General features: G+C 44.9%; 1 protein-coding gene across 3 annotated transcripts; it reads left to right on the top strand.

Moving 5' to 3' along the window:
- The first annotated feature begins 4,037 nt into the window (after positions 1-4,037).
- Positions 4,038-8,368, top strand: LOC123123897 (uncharacterized). Of its 3 annotated transcripts, none has more exons than XM_044544543.1 (10): positions 4,039-4,604; positions 4,982-5,077; positions 5,312-5,425; positions 5,555-6,295; positions 6,371-6,786; positions 6,895-6,994; positions 7,109-7,168; positions 7,266-7,349; positions 7,434-7,553; positions 7,874-8,368. In XM_044544543.1, the coding sequence occupies exons 1-10, from the start codon at positions 4,476-4,478 to the stop codon at positions 8,183-8,185; spliced, it is 2,172 nt and encodes a 723-aa protein (XP_044400478.1). In that variant the 5' UTR covers positions 4,039-4,475; the 3' UTR covers positions 8,186-8,368. The 3 variants fall into 3 exon arrangements, with proteins under 3 accessions (XP_044400479.1, XP_044400478.1, XP_044400477.1); XM_044544542.1 differs by having other exon boundaries at positions 4,040-4,604; positions 4,976-5,077; XM_044544544.1 differs by lacking the exon at positions 5,312-5,425 and having other exon boundaries at positions 4,038-4,604; positions 4,976-5,077.
- Positions 8,369-20,121: the final 11,753 nt, after the last annotated feature.

Genomic DNA, 20,121 nt, shown 5'->3' with positions numbered 1-20,121 from the left:
GGTATGAAAACTGTTATCTAGTCCCTCCTTCCAAGAAGAGGTGGCTTGCTCAATCAACTCATGCACCCGTGTCGGTGGATCAGCTACCAGTGAAGTTATAGGCCGAAGTATGTCCTGCCTCGGGATCCAGTTATGTTCCCATATAAGGGCGTCTTCTCCGGTCCCTATCCTCCGGATCACACCCTGTTTCATCATGTCCCTCCATAACTCTGCTGTAAAATAGGTGCGTACCTGGGCCGAAAAGTCCTTTTTGGTCAGCAGTAGGCCGAAAAGTCCTTTTTGGTCACCAGTAGGCCGAAAAGTCCCTGGGGCCCACCTTTTTACATGAACGGGTGGACGAAACTGCATGGCTCCGCTCTTCGGCTTATGTTAGGCCGAAAAGGTTTTTTTTACTTGTGAATGTTGTGCAACCATTGCCCATCCCGCCATATGTTCCCGCCACCCGTTTCCCGCCAACCCCTTCCCGCCATAAGTTCCCACCAACCCTTTCCCTTCATACCGAAGTCGTTCTTTCCCGCCATTTTCTCCATCCATAGATACTGACTCAGAGATGCGAATAGTCTAAAACTAACATAGATAACCATATCACTGTGGGGGGCGACGACGAATCTGGGTCTTCCTCGGGCGAGGACCGGAAGGCGATAAGCGCTGAGGCGGTGCACGATGCTCACGATAACCACGACCATAGATAACCTCGTCTGTCACTGTCTGTGTTCCCTGCGACGGTGGTGGTGGTGGAGTGTTTAACACTGTCTGCGAGAAGTCATAAGTGTTTGCATCTTGGTCATCATTATCCCCGTCGCCCTCTAAGAACGAAGCACCACCACTAAGCATCGGTGACTGCATTGAATGCATGAACGGTTGCGACTGGTTGCCGCCTGCGGTAAAGTAAAACATGTAAAATTGATACAAATGCATGAACAATGCATGAACGAAGCACCACCACTAAGCATCAGTGACTACACAGAATGCATGAACGGTTACTACAACGTTGAAAAGAATGTAGTAAGTAGTGTTACCTACTTCCATCTGCTGATGCCAGTAAGCGCTCCCTGGTTGTGAAGGAGGTGTCTGATGCCAGGAAGAGCTCCCTGGTTGTGAAGGATGAGGTTCTGAACGGTGCACAGAGGGTCGTGGTTCTGACTGGTGCACAGAGGGTCGTGGTTCTAACTGGTGCACAGAGGGTCGTGGTTGCAATATGACGAAGTACGGGAGTAAAACTGAGGTTGCAATATGACGAAGTACGTAGAGTAAAACCTAAAATTCTGTCATTTTCTGAAACATATGGAACGATACTAACATATCCTCGCATGCAGGCGTACATCGACAAATTCAGAAGAGAGCTACCTGTTGTGCTTGTCGATTCACCCTACAACAAAATGAAATACAGGAGTAGGTTCAAGCAGTACCATGCTAGGCAATCGGATGCAGCTGCGGTTGAAGACGACGAGGATGCCAGCAGTTAGTCCAGCATTGTGGTCCATTCTTACATGTGGAGTGTACACTTGGCCATAAAGCGATAGAGTAGGGTGTGGTTGGGTTTTAGTCCCGAAGAAGGTTTCCTAGCCGTGTTCTTAGTCCATTGCACATGAGTCAAGTTGTAAAACTTCAATAATATTGGTTACTATATTTTGCTTGAAATAAATTTGGTCTCTACGGGATCTCGTAGAAATCTATATTTGCTTTTTACTACCATGTGACAGTAATGGTGCCTGGGGCAACCCTAGAAGAATAATGGATTATGATATGTCTATTTTCATACGAGAGAAAAAATTATTAAAGCATGAGCATAGCCTCACAACAGAAGTCAAAAATACTGCCTGATTCAACACGCCATCCCAGCTATGTCTCGTAGGCAGGCCACAAAGCCAAAAAAATAGAGCATAGGATAACAAGAGTAAAAGCACGTACCATAGGGGGCCTCTGCAGGTGCTGCAACGCTGAATTGAAGCGATCACCTTCAGGAGCACAGTGGTGTGGCCATGGTACATCCATCCTGCCTCAGGGAATCACATAGCATGTTCTGTCATAGCCCTGCAAAACAGAGGGAAAATTACTACTTGTACTAACCTTGTCAAGTGTGTGCATGTAACAAATGTTGGACATAACTAAACACGGAAGAATGAAATGCAACATATGGAAGAATCGAATGCTCATTCCTTTCTCTCTGCCTTTTGCGAGGACCATTACTCTCCCTTTAACAAGGCTAAAACATCATAATAAGACTTAACAGCAATCTTGAAAAGGTGGATATCCCATGTGAATCTAATTTTTCATATAAAGCACATGCCAAGTCTGTTGATCCCAGTCCAGCAATTGCACAAGAAGAAGCGAGCATCATAAATATTGAGCAACATAAGCTATGAATTGTTTATAGTACATTCCAAAATTAATAGCTTGTCATCTCTATTGATCTCCAAATCTCACCTATCAGCCAAATTGAAAGAATACATGTTGAATGCAACGATTGAACGTTCGTAGATCAAGCAGTCGGGGCTGGACGAATGGGGCTGGCCGTCGAGGCCGGCGGCCGGCTTCATCTAGTCCCGCAGAACATGATCCATACCCAACCACCTTGCCATCGGACGAGATGCATGGCCAGATCAAAGCTGCAGCCATGGCTGAGAAATGATATGTAGAGGACGCAGACAACCAATTGGGGTGTGGGAAAGAGGTTGCCTATAACCTTGTGGCTATAGGCACCCGCATGGAGGACCGGGAGGTGGGATGGCGCCGACTCTTCGCCGGCGGCCGCCGCGGGGAGGGCAGTGGGCCTCCTCTCGTGTTCGTTGAAAAGGTCGTGCGAGATCGCGAGGGAATTGGGATGGAGGAAGGGAGGGGCCGCGACGCGCGGCTAGATCCTGCCGGCGACGAGGGAGGGAGGGGCCGCGACGAGCGGCTAGATCCTGCCGGCGAGGATTAAAACCGTAGTTGCGGCGAGGAATAAACCCTAGCGAACGGGATAAATATCGAACCGAAAATAGCCCTGAAATTCGTACCGAGAATACCCTCGAAATATTTGGGAGGGAAAATCAGATCAGTTCGAAATATTTTTTTCTCCCGAAAATGCCCCTCGGGGTCTGATATAATACACGTGACATCAGCGTATTGCATCGGATCTGGACCGTCAAATTCGCTCCGACGGACGGTCCATATCGTCCGGATGCACTATAAAATGACTCAATAAAAATTACATCAACGCTCCTAAACCACGGATGCTGCCAAAACAAGACGACGCAACGATGAGGCCACTCACATACCGGAGCCGGCCCGACCTTACCGATGACACTAAGGAAGTCTATGTGCGTGTGCCCTTAAGGACCAGCGCCATAGAGTTGTAGTCATCGCCTTGAACCCTTGAATCAATCTGAAGAATCTGACACCAAATGTTTCCATCACATATGCACGACGAGAAACCCCAACGTCGCTGCTCCGAGGCGCTGGCACAAATATACTCCGAAGCGCTGTCTAATCCAGCCCAGCAGAAATGCTCGAAGAAAAAATGCCACCATACATCCGAGCACCGCCTCCACGAGGACTAAACTTAGAACTATATGCTAGCTAGCCAGAGCCGAGATACCAGAATTTCACTCCCGTTACTGGCAGCTGGAGCGGCAGGTAGAAGGGAGGTGAATCCATCTGCTCGTTGACGGAGTTCGATGGCAGGAAGACTTTGCCCTAGTCGCATTGCGATTATGCCGTATAAGTTGCTACTTTACAAGGAGGAAAATAGTGTCATCTTAATTATATCATAATTTTTTGTTGTGATTTATCTACATCAAAAACACAGAAATCATAATTTATTAATGGGAAATAAGTAGTCACAACAAGAGTGGGGGGAAAGGTTCATATGTAACCATCTAGACTAGTTTACGAGAAAGGTAACATATCAAGAGGGTGGGCCACTGATAAGTCGTAAAAATGGCGAGGCGTCGCCCTCGTCGAACCGACTGGCCCGGCCACCAACCAATGCACTACAAACCCTTGCTAAACCTTCACTCACACTACTACTCATCCAGTCCAACCCTCCATCCATGTGGGTGTGGCGTTGTTGTTGTTGTATGTCGGACAGCAGGCCATTCTTCTTCTTCTTCTTCTTCTTTATTGGATTACAAGGCAAGATAAGCACAAGAGCAGACCGTCTCCATCCATCCATCCACCGCCACCTGACCAACCAACTCACTCCCTCGCTCACCAATGGCAATGGAGAGTGAAAGCGACCATGGCACCGCCGTGCGTGCGTGTTGCGGTTACATACCATACGTACGTGGACCCGCCGCCGACACCAACAACATCCCAGCCCACTTCCTGACCCTCTCCCTCCTCCTTGCTCATTTCTTCTTCTTCGTCGCCGGCCTCTCTCTTCACGCGCATGCACTCCAACAGTGACGAAATACTTGCACCCTACCTACGTGCCTAGCTGCTGCGACGAGGCCGGCCGGACGTCCGTCGTGGTGCGGTGATCGGATTCGGTGATGGAGTACGTGGCCGCGGCGCGGTCTCTGACTCCGATGAGCCGCAGGACTCGCCATGCTCACCGCCTCCAGCTCGCCGCCGATCCTCCTCTGCAGGCTCCTCCTCCTCCTCCTCCTCTTCCTCCTCCGGTGAGTGCACTACTATGCTCAGTCACCTTATAGGATCATACAGCAATTAATTCACTTCACAGATAGCTAGTGTGTCAGTCAGGTGGTTTCGTTTCCTTTTCTGTTCCATCCACTGCATTCACTCAATTCAATTCAATTGGATCAAGCAAGTTCAGTTCCTCTTTTAATGGACGAATGCCTTGCAAATAAACTCGTGGGGACCAGCTAGCGGCCCATAGACGGCAAATATTATATTAGCATGGGCCAGACCCATTCACATTAGCCCATCAATGCATCAATGCGGCCCAAATTACCGTGTCCTCTTTTTCAAAAAAGAGAAACAACTTTTACCATGCCCGCTCTGCTTCTTCTGATGCTGATCCAATGTAAAGGTTCAGTTGCAGCCGACGACGGCAGGCATTGGCATTGGCAACGGCAACGGCATACAGGTGCAACAACAACACAGCCATAGGCGCATGGATCTTGAGCAAGAGGTACTACCGGTTATTCTTTCTTGTATAAAATATACTCCCTCCGTCCCATAATATAAGAACGTTTTTAACACTACACTAGTGTTAAAAACGTTCTTATATTATGAGACAGAGGGAGTAAATTATAACAACTTTTCTGAATTTACCATGTCCTTTTTTCAAAGACAAAAAACAACTTTTACCATGCGTCTATGCCCGCTCTGCTTCTTCTGACGCTGAACCAATGTAAACGTTCAGTTGCAGCCGACGACGGCAGGCATAGTCAATGGCAACGGCGCGCAGATGCAACAACAACAACAACAACAACAACAACAACAACAAAGCCAGAGGCGCATGGATCTTGAGCAAGAGGTACTGCCGATTATTCTTTCTTGTATGAAATATAAACTACAACATGCAATTTATTTTCTGCAATGCACTTCCATGAACAAATTGAAGTTTGGAGACTGAAAGTGTAAGGGAGTACGTGGGGGGGTGCAGGTGGCGGAGCTGAAGCAGCAGCTGGGCAACGAGCAGATGGTGCACCACATCCTCGAGCGCGCCCTGCACGCCCCGACCAATTCATCAAACTCGGCGCGCTCCGTGCTCCTCAACATCCCGGCCTTCATCCCGGCCAAGGCCAAGCAGCTGCTCGCCGAGCTCGTGCTCGTCGAGGAGGAGATCACGCGCCTCGAGTCCCAGATACACACCATGAAGGGCGGTCTGACCCTCTCGCAGCAGCAGCGAGCATCAATTTCAATGGCGTCCAACACGTACTCGTACCCGGCAAGTGTCCAAACCAATAATAATGGCAACGGCAACGGTAACCCGCCAAGTATCTACACTAACGAGAGCAGTGGCAATGGTCGTGTCAGCAATGGAGGAACAGCTAAAACACCGGGTAACACCCCGACGGCACACTCGGCTCAGGCGTCGGCTCGTCATGGCAGCAACAATGTCAATGGAGGAGCTACGATAGGTAACCGCACGCCCACGCACACGGCGCCGACGTTGGCTCGTCAAGCCTCGAATGAGGTGGCGCCGGAGATAAAGTCCATGTTCTTCATCAGCCAGGCCATGAACGCCGAGTACCTCCAGCGACACCTCGCCGCCACGGCCACCGACGACAAGCCGGCCAAGAGCCCCAGAGACCAGGCCAGAGGGTCATCGGGAGCCGCCGCCGTCAGCCCGAAGCTCAACGGTAACATCTTCGGCCTCCCGCCAAGAAACTCCCTTGAAAAGGTAACCACCAACCCAAACTGAACGAAGAACCATTTGTCGATGGGTTGCTCTGCTCATGCTCTGTTTTTCCAAAAGCAATCGGAGCGAGCACCAGAAAAACCCACCAGAGTCTCCCGAGAACCTTCGCCGCCGGCGAAGAGGGACGAGCAGAGCAAGACCCAGCTGCCGAACAAGCTGTCGGAGAGGATCGTGAAGTGCCTGGCGGTGATCTTCATCAGGCTCCTCCGGTCGTCGCGGGTGGCGGAGATGGAGAAGTCCGGCAACCTCGCCAGGTCGGGGAACCTGCAGGGAAGCTTCCGGATCGACACGGTTCTGAACGTGGCGGCTGCCAAGGAGAAGGACCAGAGGGGCCAACAGGACCACTACGGCATCTTCGGGTTGCCGGACTCGGTGATCCGGGACATCGGCCCATACAAGAACCTCGTGAGGTTCACATCGAGTGCCTTCGATCTCCGAGGGTTCTCCAGCTCCCCTCTGCTCACCAAGCTGAGGTAAATAATAATAGTACTACATTTAAATGTTCATCCAAATTTACTGCTTGTGTTAATTCTAGATTTTAGTGGTTATATATAATTCTTGGATGAAATGTGTGACGGTAGGGAGATGTTGGAGGCCTTGCAGCAGGTGGATTTGAGGTTTCTGACGCACCAGCAGAAGCTAGCGTTTTGGTTGAACATTTACAACACCTGCATCATGCACGTATGTACATTTTTTACCTTCGGCGCATTTCTTCGAGGTAGAGGTTTTGGTATCTACCGTTTAGTTATGGAAATTGTGTGTGTGTGTGTGCGTGTGTTTTGAATAAATGTGCAGGGAATCCTGCAGCATGGTTTGCCCTCAAACTCTGAAAAGTTGCTGGCACTGAAGAACAAGGTAGAATAGTCTGTTTCGACAAACATTATGTTTCTTCTTAATTTTTCTAGTGGTGTAAAGAAAGTGTAACTTTTATGGTTTGTTTCCTTCCTTTCAGGCAACCATCAATGTTTCAGGGCAGAAGTTCAATGCACTGGTGATTGAAAATTTCGTCTTGAGGCAACCATCCAGTGTGAAAGAAGTGAGCATTTTGTGCATTTTATTTTGCTTTAAGTTGCAACTGCACAACAAGAATGTGTCATTCTCATGAGAACAAACACCGCAGGAATTCTGGAAGTGCAATGTCGATGTCGAAGAACAGCAGGTGAGGGGTCTCTATGGATTGAATAGTTCGGAGCCAAACATTCTTTTCGCGATGTGCTGCGGCACCAGATCTTCGCCAGCGGTAAGTCCATGCAGTCCTAAACATCTGGTCCTAAACCTCCTAATGAACGAATGACTACTCCTGAATTACCACGCATGTTTACCCTCCTTGAATGCTTGAAATTTCTACTAGATTTACCACCAGTGACAACTGAATTTTGTATTGTACATGCCATAGTTTTAAATAGCCGGCTATAGCCTTTTCACCAAGGTGCCGCTAAATGGTCGCCTTCACAAATAACCCGCTATAGGCCGCTTTAGCCCGCTATAACTCCGCTATAGCTGATTTGGAGGCCCGCCGCTATTTAAAACATTAGTACATGCAAATATTGTGAGTTGCAGCTGAGGATATACAAGGCGGACCGCGTGATGATGGATCTGGAGAAGGCGAAGCTGGATTACCTACAGGCTTCGCTGGTGGTGACCTCGACGAGGAGGCTAATGATCCCAGGCCTGATACACTCCAACATGCACGACTTTGCCAAAAACATGGAGTCGCTGCTTCGGTGGATCTGTGACCAGCTCCCGACATCTTGGTCGCTCAGGAAATCCATGGTAGACTGTCTGAGGGGACACCAGGGCCACCTCAAGGTTGAAGACGTCGTGGAGGTGATCCCATATGATTATGAGTTTCAGTACCTGTTGCCCATGTGAACATGGATGCTATTGTTGTAACTTTAGTGGTACTGCACAAATGGCATACAGATTTCCATGTATATATTGTTGTCTTAGAGGTGAAAAGGGTGGTTTGACAAATACAGTTTTTTGTGATTACAATCTTTATTTTTTGTATCAAAATTAATAAAAATAGTTATTGGTGCGTCTTTTCTTGTGCAATGAATGGAGTATTGGAGAGCACATGAAAAACATAGGCCATTATAAATCTAGGAGGCGGATCGACGGTCTGCTTCGATTGTGTTGATGAAGTTCGTTGTTGGTGTCTGAGTTGAGATGAATACAATTTTTTTGAAACGGTTGGATTTGAGGTGATTGGCCCCTAGGGTCTGCCTTGGGCCGGCTTTGAAGTTATCTTATGCAATGCAGCTTCGAAACCAATTCTGAACGGCTACACATATCATGTGAAGGCCATGTGCATCAATAGATGCAAAGGCATGAGGTATGCCCTCCTCGAGAAAAAGGACGTCATGTGTTCGGTATGGTAACCGTGATGCACAGATTGAATATACTTTATGGGGTGACTTGTTGTTTGTACGTGTTTATTTATACTGTTGGTTTTGCTTGCCATAAAATTGTTGATGGCTGGTCATACAGAATAAATGGATGAGGAAGCAAGGAGGCATAGGAGTGCAACCACAAAAGAGCTCGGAGTCATGGGGAATTTTGAGAATTCACATCTCCGTCACTCGACACTGAGTTCTAGGATTCTTGAAATGTTGCTCTCTTTTCGAAATACTGAGAGTGGTTTTTCTACAACGTAACTTGATGCACCCACGCAAGAAAACATAGCAAAAAATTTCGAATAAATCTGAAACTTGGTGGGAATGATTATGAACAAGAGTTATAGGTGCCCGCAAAGTTTGGTGGTCAAATGATATTTGAGGAGCTCTGTACAAAAAAAATGCTCAAAATTAGTCAAAATGTATGTGCACTGTATGAGCAGAATTTGTATTTTTTTTTTGTATAGAGCTCTTCGGATGACATTTGACCACCAAACTTTGTGAGCACCTATAACATTTGTTCATAATCATCCCCACAAAGTTTCAGATTTTTCAACATATTTTGCTATGTTTTCTTGCATGGGTGCACCGAGCTTGGGTTCAACCACTACTTTCCCTTATGTTTTCCCTCAAGAAGAACCTTATTATGTTTCTCTAATTTTGCGCAAAAATTTACACTGTACACATTGATTTGCTTTTGGTTTGCGTGAATGTGTGTACTAGTAATAGTTTTGGTCCAAAATACTTGCCTCTGATTTGAGCTGACTTCTCTTCCAACACATATCTTTGATTTCAGTCCTCATCTGAAAGAAGGCCCAATGGAACGTCTCCTCTACAGTCAAGCTGCTGAAGCTCAGAGAGTAACTGCTGTTTTTGTCAGCGGAACTCGCCACATAAACTCGCGGGAATTCGGAAGAGGACATTGCTGATTGTGCCAGTAAATCAAATAAAGCGCCCCACCTACTGTGCACACAGGGTCAGCCACTTGTCATACCGAATCAGATCAGAATCTCCTCACATCAATACCGGTCGGCGCCTTTGCCCCTAAAAGTTGGTGATTTCCCACATGAAATCAGAGTTTCTTGTCACGCACCGCCATGCCTGCAGAGTGGTAATCCTCTTGCTTTTGATTCGAGCATCGGTCCAAAAGGATCCTCCCCTGCCTCACTCCCTCGCTAATTTGGAGGCCATATGCTGCTCCCCTGCCGTCTTCCCCTGTCACCGTCAACTGATGATTCTCACCCTCGAGGGCCGTGGGCTGTGGTGTGCAGGGCCAGCCTTGAGGAGTAGACGACGGGCGAGGGCGACGCGAACCAGCGAGGAATAGTTTTTTCACTATTTACATATGCCAACTGGATCGAGATTATGTCAAGGAACCCAAGCCACTACAGTAAATAACCAGTTTCACTAGACCGGAAAAAAGAGTGTTGCAGCGCCTCCGTTCAAATACTACAAGGGTTTGCTTTTCCTGTTAAATTGTGATCAAATTCTAGTACCATGTTGGACTAGACGTAGTACACGCAGTGTGGGCCTTGACATTGGTACCAACGTGTACGAGTACAACTCGTTTACTTGTCCTCCAAAGACTTTTATGTGTTGCCCCTCATATATACCCCGTGTAGTCGCACCTAAAACGGTCTATCGAGGTCTATCGTCTCGTGCTTATAATACTTCTCTATTATAGTGATTGCGCCTTCGCGCGTCCGTGGTTTTCTCCCGCAAGGGTTTCCACGTAAAAATCCGTGTATCTCGTGTCTCTTTTATTCTTCTTTTATCTTTTTTTATGGTAATACGTGTCTCATTCATATCATAAAGAACAAAGTACAAGTCATGTAAAAACCAACATGACAAAACTGAAAAGATAGCAGAACATCTCTGAGCTTGACACCAACACCCGTCACCTGCCTCCGGCACCACCACAGCAGTCACCGAAGAAAAGAATGACGAATCACCTCCTCACCCGAGCTCGACGCGGCTCCATCGCTGATATGCAGCTTTGCGGCCTCCAAGGTGGCACACCAAAAGTGAAGCCCTTACCATTGAACGAATCAGACCGGGACAACACCTCGGACATGCCATCGAACTCCAGATCTGGCACCCCACCACGACTAAAACGCCGAAGGAGGAAACCAAACCTGCCATCCACGAACCACGAGCCTAGCACATGCTCCGTTTTTCAGATGTCGTCGATGCAGGCCATAATCTACATCCGCTTCTGAACTACCTCCCAAGCTCCGCGCCGACGCTGGAGCAAACGCCGTCGCAACGGCGGAGCCCAAGGACACAGGTCCACCACGAGGATGCCGCCGCCGCCACACCATCCTTGCTTGAACAGACTGGTTTCAAGATTCATTCCCAACCATAGGACCGATGGCCTTGTCAGGGAAGGATCCGAAGAATCTTTATTCAACGCTGTCATCATCACCACTGAAGCAAAGACGATGAACAACCTAAAAACGTAGACTACGAGGGAGTAAAAGCGATCCACATGGATCCGACCCCCGCATCACCAACGACCGAGGTCGCCGGCGGAAGATCGGCCTCCCCTGACGGGGGCTAGGGTTCCAGCCGCCAGGGACACGAGAGGAAAACAGGGACTCGTATATCTCTCTTGAAGCGCGGCCGTGGGGAATCTATTCTCATTTTATCTAACAAGTGATATACGGAGCGAGGTTTGAATACGAGACGAGACAGGTACGGAAGGATTAGGGTTGGCGTCCTGTGCGCCGCCGACGCGACCTGGCGATCCGCCGGATCGCTTTCTATCGCCGCCGCATGTCACCGAGTCTGGCAAGCTCCAAGTACCGAGGCGATCGATAACCGCTGCCCTCGCGTACACGCAGCATCGCTGGTGCGTGAGCTGCCGCTGCTACTACATCGATCGAGTCGTCCCTGGCCGTTCCGCCGAGCTGCAGCCGGTGGTCGCTTCAAGTCCCGAGGTAAACAACGATCAGCCGCCACTTAACTCCACGGGAAGACAAAAAAAGCAATCATCAAGTACTACTACTCCAGCAGTACTAGTTCTCACGTGAAGGCTGCTAGTTCAGTTTTTTCGTTCTGTGTTCGTCTGCCGCTACGTCCCCTGCCTAACTATTTACTCTGTTCTATTTGTTTCACATATTAAATTCTGTCAAGAATTTTTCTACCGGCTTGCACTACTTGTGTATACAGATTTAATCGACTCATGGGATCCATGAAGTACGATCTTCCGCTGCTTGACCGTGACTATATACCTGGCCAAACCTCGGGCCGGGCTTAGCCAAGCCCGAGGCAAAAAACCTAGGCCCGGGCCCGACCCGGCCCGTCCATCAGGCCTGTTTTTTGGCCCAAGCCCGGCTCAAACGCGTAAAAGCTTGCCGGGCCTCAGGCCTCGGGCCGGGCCCTTCAGAAAAGCGCAAAAGCGACGGGCCTGGGCCCGGCCCTGCCATCGGGCTCAAAATCTAGGCCTGAGCCCGGCCCGGGAGCAGCATCGGGCCGGGCCGGGTCGGGCTTTTTTGGGCCGGGCTGCCCATGGCCAGGACTAACCGTGACACAAGGTTTACCCTATGGCAAGTCAAGATGCGGGCGTTGTTGGCACAAGCCGACTATGATGATGCACTGAATAGTTTTGGGAAGAATCGAATTCAGAATTGGACCGATGAGGAGAAAAGAAGGGATCGTAAGGCTTTGTCACAAATTCAACTCCATTTGAATGTTTTGAATCATATTTTAGAATATAAGGAGATTATATCCGATCTTGCTGCAATGGATGTTAAGTATGAAGAGGAAGATACTGCTTTAATGTTACTTTGTTCACTGCCAAGTACTTCTACCAATTTTAGAGATACCATATTATACAGTCGTGATACTCTCAGACTTAATGAAGTTTATGAAACTTTGAACTCTAAGGAGAAGATGAAACTAATGGTGCCTCATGATGGTTCGAGTTCATCCCAAGCCGAGGGATTATCTGTTCGTGGCAGGACAAAGGAGAAGAACTCACATAAAGAAAACAGAGGCAAAAGTAAGAATGGCTACAGGGGCCGGTCGCAATCCAGAGACAAGAAATATTGTCGATATTGCAAGAGAGACGGGCATGACATCTCTGAGTGTTTCAAGTTGCAGAACAAAGAAAAGAGGAAAGGTAACAAACAAGGTGAAAATTCTGCTAATGTTGCTCATGATGATAATTCCGATGATGCTCTTGTTGTTATTGCTGGATGTGCTGAGACCAATGATGAGTGGGTACTTGACACTGTATGTACTTTTCATATGTTCCCGCATAGAGATTGGTTTAATACTTTTGATTCTACTACTGCTGCTGGTTCCGTTTTGGGTTTTGATAATTCACCATGCAAGATTGAAGGCATAGGTTCCGTTCGAATCAAGATGATTGATGGCACAATCAAAACTTTGACAGATGTTCGGTATATCCGAAGATGAAGAGAAATCTTATTTCTATGAGTGCCCTTGATGCAAAGGGGTACAAGTATTCAGGTGGAGATACGTTTTGGAGGTCACCAAAGGTTCCCTTATTGTGATGAAAGGTGACTTAAGTTCGACCAATGGTCTTTATTACCTTCGAGGTTCTACCATTTCAGGTAATGCTACTCCAGTTATTTCAAAGAATTCTGATTGTGATGCTGCTAACCTTTGGCATATGCGTCTTGGACATATGAGTGAACTTGGTTTAGCAGAGTTAAATAAGAGAGGTTTTCTTGATGGATATGAACCTGGTAAATTAAAATTTTGTGAGCATTGTATCTTCGGCAAGCACAAGAGGGTGAAGTTCAACACTTCGACTCATACAACTGAAGGTATTCTTGATTATGTCCATTCTGATTTATGGGGACCATCTCGCAAGAAGTCATTAGGTGGTGTTGGTTACATGCTGACTATTATTGATGGTTATTCGAGAAAAGTTTGGCCTTATTTCTTGAAGCATAAATATGAAGCATTCTCAGCATTTAAGGAGTGGAAGATTATGATTGAGAGGCAAACTGAAAAGAAGGTAAAATACTTCACACTGATAATGGTATGGAATTCTATTCTAAGCAATTTAAGAATTATTGCAAGTCTGAAGGCATTGTCAGACACTACACCGTTCCTTATACTTCTCAACAAAACGGTGTTGCTGAGCGTATGAACAGGACCATTATTTCCAGAGCCCGTTGCATGTTGTCCAATGCAGGTTTGCATAGGCGTTTTTGGGCTGAGGCTGCTTCCACTGCTTGTTATCTCATCAACTGTTCACCATCTATTGCTCTTAATAAGAAAACTCCAATTGATGTATTTTAGTTCTAGATACATCCCTTTTTATCAATTTTGATGACAAGTATTTTCGGACGGAGAGGGTACATGTCTAGAGTTCCCTATTCGAGTGCAGTTGGTTCACTTATGTATGCCATGGTTTGTTCTCGCCCTGACTTATCATATGCATTGAGTGTTGTCAGTAGATACATGGCTAATCCTGAAAAAGAGCATTGAAAAGCAGTTCAGTGGATTTTCAGATACCTGCGAGGTACTTCTAATGCTTATTTACAGTTTGGAAAGCCTAGAGATGGACTTGTTGGTTTTTTGATTCTGATTTTGCTGGTGATTTGGATAAGAGAAGATCACTCACAGGTTATGTTTTCACCATTGGTGGTTGTGCTATGAGTTGGAGAGCAACTTTGCAGTTTATTGTGACTTTTTCCACTACTGATGTCGAGTATATGGCTATTTCTGAGGCATGCAAATAAGTTATCTGGTTGAAAGGTTTATACACTGAGCTTTGTGGAGATTCATCTTGCCCTACCATATTTTCTGATAGTCAAAGTGCCATATATCTTACAAAGAATCCAATGTATCATGAGAGAACAAAGCACATTGATGTCAGGTATCATTATATTCGAGATGTTGTTGCTGAAGGCAATTTTTGAAGGTATGCAAGATAAGTATTCATGCTCCTGCTGAAGGGAATTTGCCTCAAGGTGGAGATTGCTGAATTGTGATCCAAATTCTAGTATCGTGTTGGACTAGACGTAGTACACACGGTGTGGGCCTTTGCGTTGGTACCAATACATACGAGTACAACTCATTTACTTGTCCTCAAAGGACTCTTATGTGTTGCCCCTCATATATACCCCATGTAGTCGCACATAAGACGGTCTGTCGTCTCGTGCTTGTAATACTCCTCTATCATAGTGATTGCGCCTTCGTGCGTCCGTGGTTTTCTCCCGCAAGGGTTTCCACGTAAAAAACCGTGTCTCTCGTGTCTCGATTATTCTCGTTTTATCTAACATTTCCTGTTGTTTATGGATGGATTTACCGCCTTTGTTTTGACCATAGCATGTTAATTAGCACCACAGTGCACGCATACCCCTGATATTACTATTGGAGATAGATAGTTGCCGATGATCCCAAGCCGAATGACAACCGACGCAGGCTTGAGTATTAATTTGAGACGAGTGGTGATATCATCTCGGTGCTCATGATGGCGGTCGCCGATGTTGTCGAGCTCTCCAAACTAGTTGGGCTCGGGAAGACGCTGATCATCCGGCACTGGCGAAGAGCCTCATGTAGCGGTCCACCGAATAGTGTGCCGTGCCTGACAAACCTACGAGGTGCAACTCGTGGCTCACCGTGAACACCCCAAAAATAAAAGAGAAGGAAATGGAAGCCAAAGATCGTTAAAAACCAGAAGAAAAAATAAATGAAAAAAATTAAAACAAAAAAACCCAACTGCGAAAAAACTAAAACGAACAAACACAAAGGTGCATATTGTGTTTGACGTAAAAAAGGAGCATATTGTGTGTGTTTTTGCGAAACGGATGCATATTGTGTATTCCCACAAAAAAGAGGTGTATATTGTGTTTAAATATACACATCAAACAATTTTTAAATACATGGTGAATATTTTTTAAACAAATACTGGCAAAACGGCCCGTACGTTGCAACGGAAGAAAAAAAACCATATTCTTAAATGGCCATGACCATATTTTGCTGCATCTTAGAGATACACTATCAGTCTCATTTTCGTGAAATCGTGAACAATTTTTAAAAATCATGAACATTTTTTAAACTAGTGAACATATCTAAAATAATGAACATTTTTTAAGTTCTTAATTTTTTTACACATTTCAAACATTCTCTAAAATCCTGAACTTTTTTGAATTCCTGAACCTTTTATACTATTTGCAAAAAGCAAATGTGAACATTTTTTCAAAAAACAATTCTTGAATAAGAGAATATTTCAAGAATTGACGGACATTTTTTTATTTAACGAACATTTTTTAAATGCTTGATCATTTTTTTAATCAGTGAATATTTTATGAATTCATAAACTATTTTGTAAGTCACGAACAGTTTTTGAAAGTTTAGATTATTTTTCAATTCATGAACATTTTTGTATTGGCGAAATTATGTTCAAATTCAATAACATTTTGTAATAGAGGAACTTTTTAAAAAAAAGGTTGAACATTTTTCAATTTCCCTAATATTTATTTTCAAAATTTCGAACATTTTGTAAGTAAGCAAAAAAAGGCGGACATTTGCTGAATCCACAAGCATTGATGAATTATTAAACATTTTATTTTAGAATTCACATTTTTTATATTTTTCAAAAGTTTTTTTGTTCCAAATTATTTAAAGTAAAAAAAATGAAGATGGAAAAGGAAAACAAAAAATAAAACAGGAAATTAAAAAACAGGCGGTCGAGAGATGGGCCGGTCTAAAGCAGAGCGCAGTATAGAAGGTTCCCACTACATGGGTCGGCCCGCGCTGGGATTCCCCTGTGTGAAACGTTTTCTATCACTTATAGCACTAGTGCAGAAAAACCTAGGTATGGCGTGCCAAAAATAGCCTTGCTGGCATGGAAGCCCGACGCTACCAATATAGCGTCATTGTTAAGAAATAGTGGTGGCGTTGGAGACTACGTCAATAGTATTATACGTGTTGCTGGCGTGCCACGTCTGCAAGGTCACCACAACATTCACTCACCTAGCTGTGCACAATGTAATTTGCACGCTATGAACGTTCCGTGCAACCAAAAAAATTATTTTGACATCATGTAACCTTTAGCATTTCACATTAAAATTAAGCACACATATAACATTATGCAGTAGAACAGTACTAGATAATAAAACATTACGAGTTAATAATTAAGTGACAATCTCACAAACAGTACGTAGTACCTAGATCTCACAAACATTACCAGTTAATAGAACATTACGAGCTAAAACACTAGTAGATAGCGCTAATATATAAGCAGTTCATTTAGCATCTACGACCCGTCACATACATAGTTCTAAATGAGGTCGATGCCGATCATCATCCTTAAATTATGGCGCGGGGTGTTCCTGATGGTGACTAAGATGGCCTGTCCAACTTCGAGATTCTTGCCAGGAAGGAAGTTGTTCCACCCCGCTGCGCCGAAAATAGTGTGTCCGTCCGTGTCCATTGCGTAAGCACAGTTGATGTGGAGCCCCTTGCGGTAAGGCGTAGTCCAGCAATTCCTGCTTCATCTTACTCGATGCCACGACTGATAGAGGCGAGGGTCCCGATCTTTCAATGAGATGGTAACTATCGATTTGGTGGAGACGACTTTGACGATCCGACTACAAACATGCACCCACGTCGCGCCTTAACAATCGCTAAACCAATCTCCTGAGGTTACTGACGATGCCGGAAGCAACATCAGTCTGACCACGAAGGTCTATTCCTGCAAGCAATCGAAGAATAAGCAAGAATATGATAAAGCAATCTGATTATTGCGAATATAGATGAAGTATTGATAAAGATGGGGATCCGGAAGCGGTCTTGGTCTGGTCGTTGGACACAAACGAAGTACATGAAGTTGCAATGGCTAACTTTTAACTAAACAAATCCCAAGGAAAAAGCTACTAGATGGATCTACTTATATAGGAGCAAGGGAGGCGGCCAAGGAGGTGAGAGGACGTCCCAAGGCAGCCTAAGACTAACCCTAGGTCGTACAAGGCTCATGGGCCCAAGTGGAGGTGATGCAACACCTTTGGACTTGTAGTTTGACTCGGATTCTGCTGCAGCGCCATATTGTTTCGTCGATAACTCAATGCTCCGAACGAATTTTAAGGTGAATCCAATTGGGTTGGAAAGAGCACGAAATCTACTTTTGAACAAAAAAGAATCACCCAATCCGGAGTCCGTATGAAAGAGTTCTTGGCGTTTTGAGCCAGGTATGTCTGTGCAGTCCGAATCTAAATCCAGAACGTAAGAGACTTGGACTCTATCTTCTCTTGGCCCAAAAGTGACGTGAGTGGGCTTTTTGAACAACACCTAAACTTCTCTTTTTCCCTTATCTTCATATGTGGATTGTACAAATGTCCCATACACCTGCAATTAGACATGGCACAAAAGTTTGTGAAGTATTTTTGCCCTGCATGACATAAATAAATTATTGCATAGTTTGCATTAGAAATCACCTCACAAAAATACAAGTATGCAATATTTTAGGTCGAATCCAAGGTAGTCATGTCCTCATCAACAGCTCTCACTTAGCCTCTTAGGTAATTTTTGGAAAAAACATATATGATAAATCAACATGTCACATTACTACACTAAACACCTATCACATTACTAAGCATATCACATTCTACACTAAGTATATCATCAAATTCTACACTAAGCATATCACATCATTACTACACACTAATAAGCATATCACAGGATTTTACACACTAATTAAGCATATCATCAAATTCTACACTAAGCATATATCATCACATTCTACACTAAGCATATCACATTACTACACACTAAGCATATCCTCAAATTATACACTAAGCATATCACAACATTAGTACACTAAGCATATCACATTACTACACACTAAGCATATCAGAACATTACTACATTAAGCATATCACATTACTACACACTAAGCATATCATCAAATTCTACACTAAGCATATCACAACATTACTAATTAAGCATATCAAATATCTAAACTAAGTAACATACCATGACATGGTGGTTAACATTCGTCCTTGTCAGGCGGGTCACGATTGGCATCCCGTCGTAGTCATCACGTGGAGGAAGTATGTATCAGAGGTTGCCCGATTCGTCCTCGCTCAGCCTGATTCCTTGGTCTAGAGGGATTCATCAAGTGGGACCTCATCATCTTCGTCCTCCGAGTTGAGGTAGATAACAGCCAGCCTTGGAGTTTGTCTTCTGAAGGAGAAGCTGATCAGTTCGCCCTAGTGAGATGCATGTGGGCGATGAAACGATCTCATTCATCTCCTCCAATTTGGAATATCTTTCGTCCCTTATGGACCTCCATAGTGTAGGGCCCCCAAGGAGCGTCGAAGATCACAGTGTCTCCGGTAATGAGCTCATTGAACTCCAATCTCACATTGCAAGGGGCGATCTGTGTAAGAAAAAACAAAAAAATAAACACATGCATTACTCGAAATAGCAACAAAAACAAAAGAACTAACTGTTAGAATGTTCATATAATGCGTTACCGTTGCAGGAACAAAACACTGCTAAAAGTAGATGCCAAACAGCGTGCCACTTGCAAGCTTGGTTGCGCACCTTGACTTGTGCACTGGACATGGTGGTGGTTGCGCCATTCTACACCAAATATAATTGAAACTAAGTATATAACCAGTTTGTACACTAGTAAATCAATTTCTACTAAACATAATTGGAGTTCATTTTACATAAAACATATTGAAAACATATTAAAAATTAAGTATATAATTCTACACTGTTAATTGTATACACAAATAAACAAAGTCCACGGAGGGAGACACAAATAAACAAATTCTACAGTAGTAATTTATAGGAGTTCATTTTATTTATTCCTAATAATCTACACACTCAAAATATTTCTAATCAAAATGCATTATAAATATTGGATTCTACAGAATAACAATCGGATTATCACTAAAATTTCTACACAAAGCAATCCACGCAACTAACTTCGGATTCTACATCACACAAAGTAATCCATGATACATACTAAAATTTCTACACAAATTAAAGCAGTCCCCTAAATCAACTACATAATTCCAATGGATTCAGTGTGGCGTGTCCGTGGATGGAGGACGTGGGAGTGGAGAGGAAGGAGATGCGATGGGAGGAGGAGTGGATCGAACCTTGGTGGCTGCGATGGGGCGGCGATGGCCGCGGCGGTGGCTTTGGTCGAGGGGGAAGTGTATACGGACGGGGTGGGTGTGAAATGAGAGGAGGGTTGTGACTTAGCTCTTTTACTAAGTTGACTCAGGTGTGATATTGCTGGCGTGGGACTAAAGAGCAATGCCACAGCTAATAACAGCCCAAATAAAAGAAGTCTAAGATTAATGAATGACTTAACAAAATGTAAGACTCCAAATTAGAACTGGTAGTAAAGAAATAAAAGTCCTAAAATGATTAAAACACTAAATATAATGATGAAAAAATATAATATAAAAT

The sequence above is a fragment of the Triticum aestivum genome, chromosome 5D (genome assembly GCF_018294505.1).
Source record: "Triticum aestivum cultivar Chinese Spring chromosome 5D, IWGSC CS RefSeq v2.1, whole genome shotgun sequence".
NCBI lineage: Eukaryota > Viridiplantae > Streptophyta > Magnoliopsida > Poales > Poaceae > Triticum > Triticum aestivum.
This window is presented reverse-complemented; position numbering and strand designations above follow the sequence as displayed.

Excerpts from the sequence above, each read along its gene's own strand:
- LOC123123897 (XM_044544542.1), top strand. The coding sequence starts at position 4,476 with ATGGAGTACGTGGCCGCGGCGCGGTCTCTGACTCCGATGAGCCGCAGG. Across the intron at positions 6,787-6,894 it reads CCTCTGCTCACCAAGCTGAG|GGAGATGTTGGAGGCCTTGC; the intron begins GTAAATAATAAT and ends GTGTGACGGTAG. Across the intron at positions 7,554-7,873 it reads GCACCAGATCTTCGCCAGCG|CTGAGGATATACAAGGCGGA; the intron begins GTAAGTCCATGC and ends TGTGAGTTGCAG.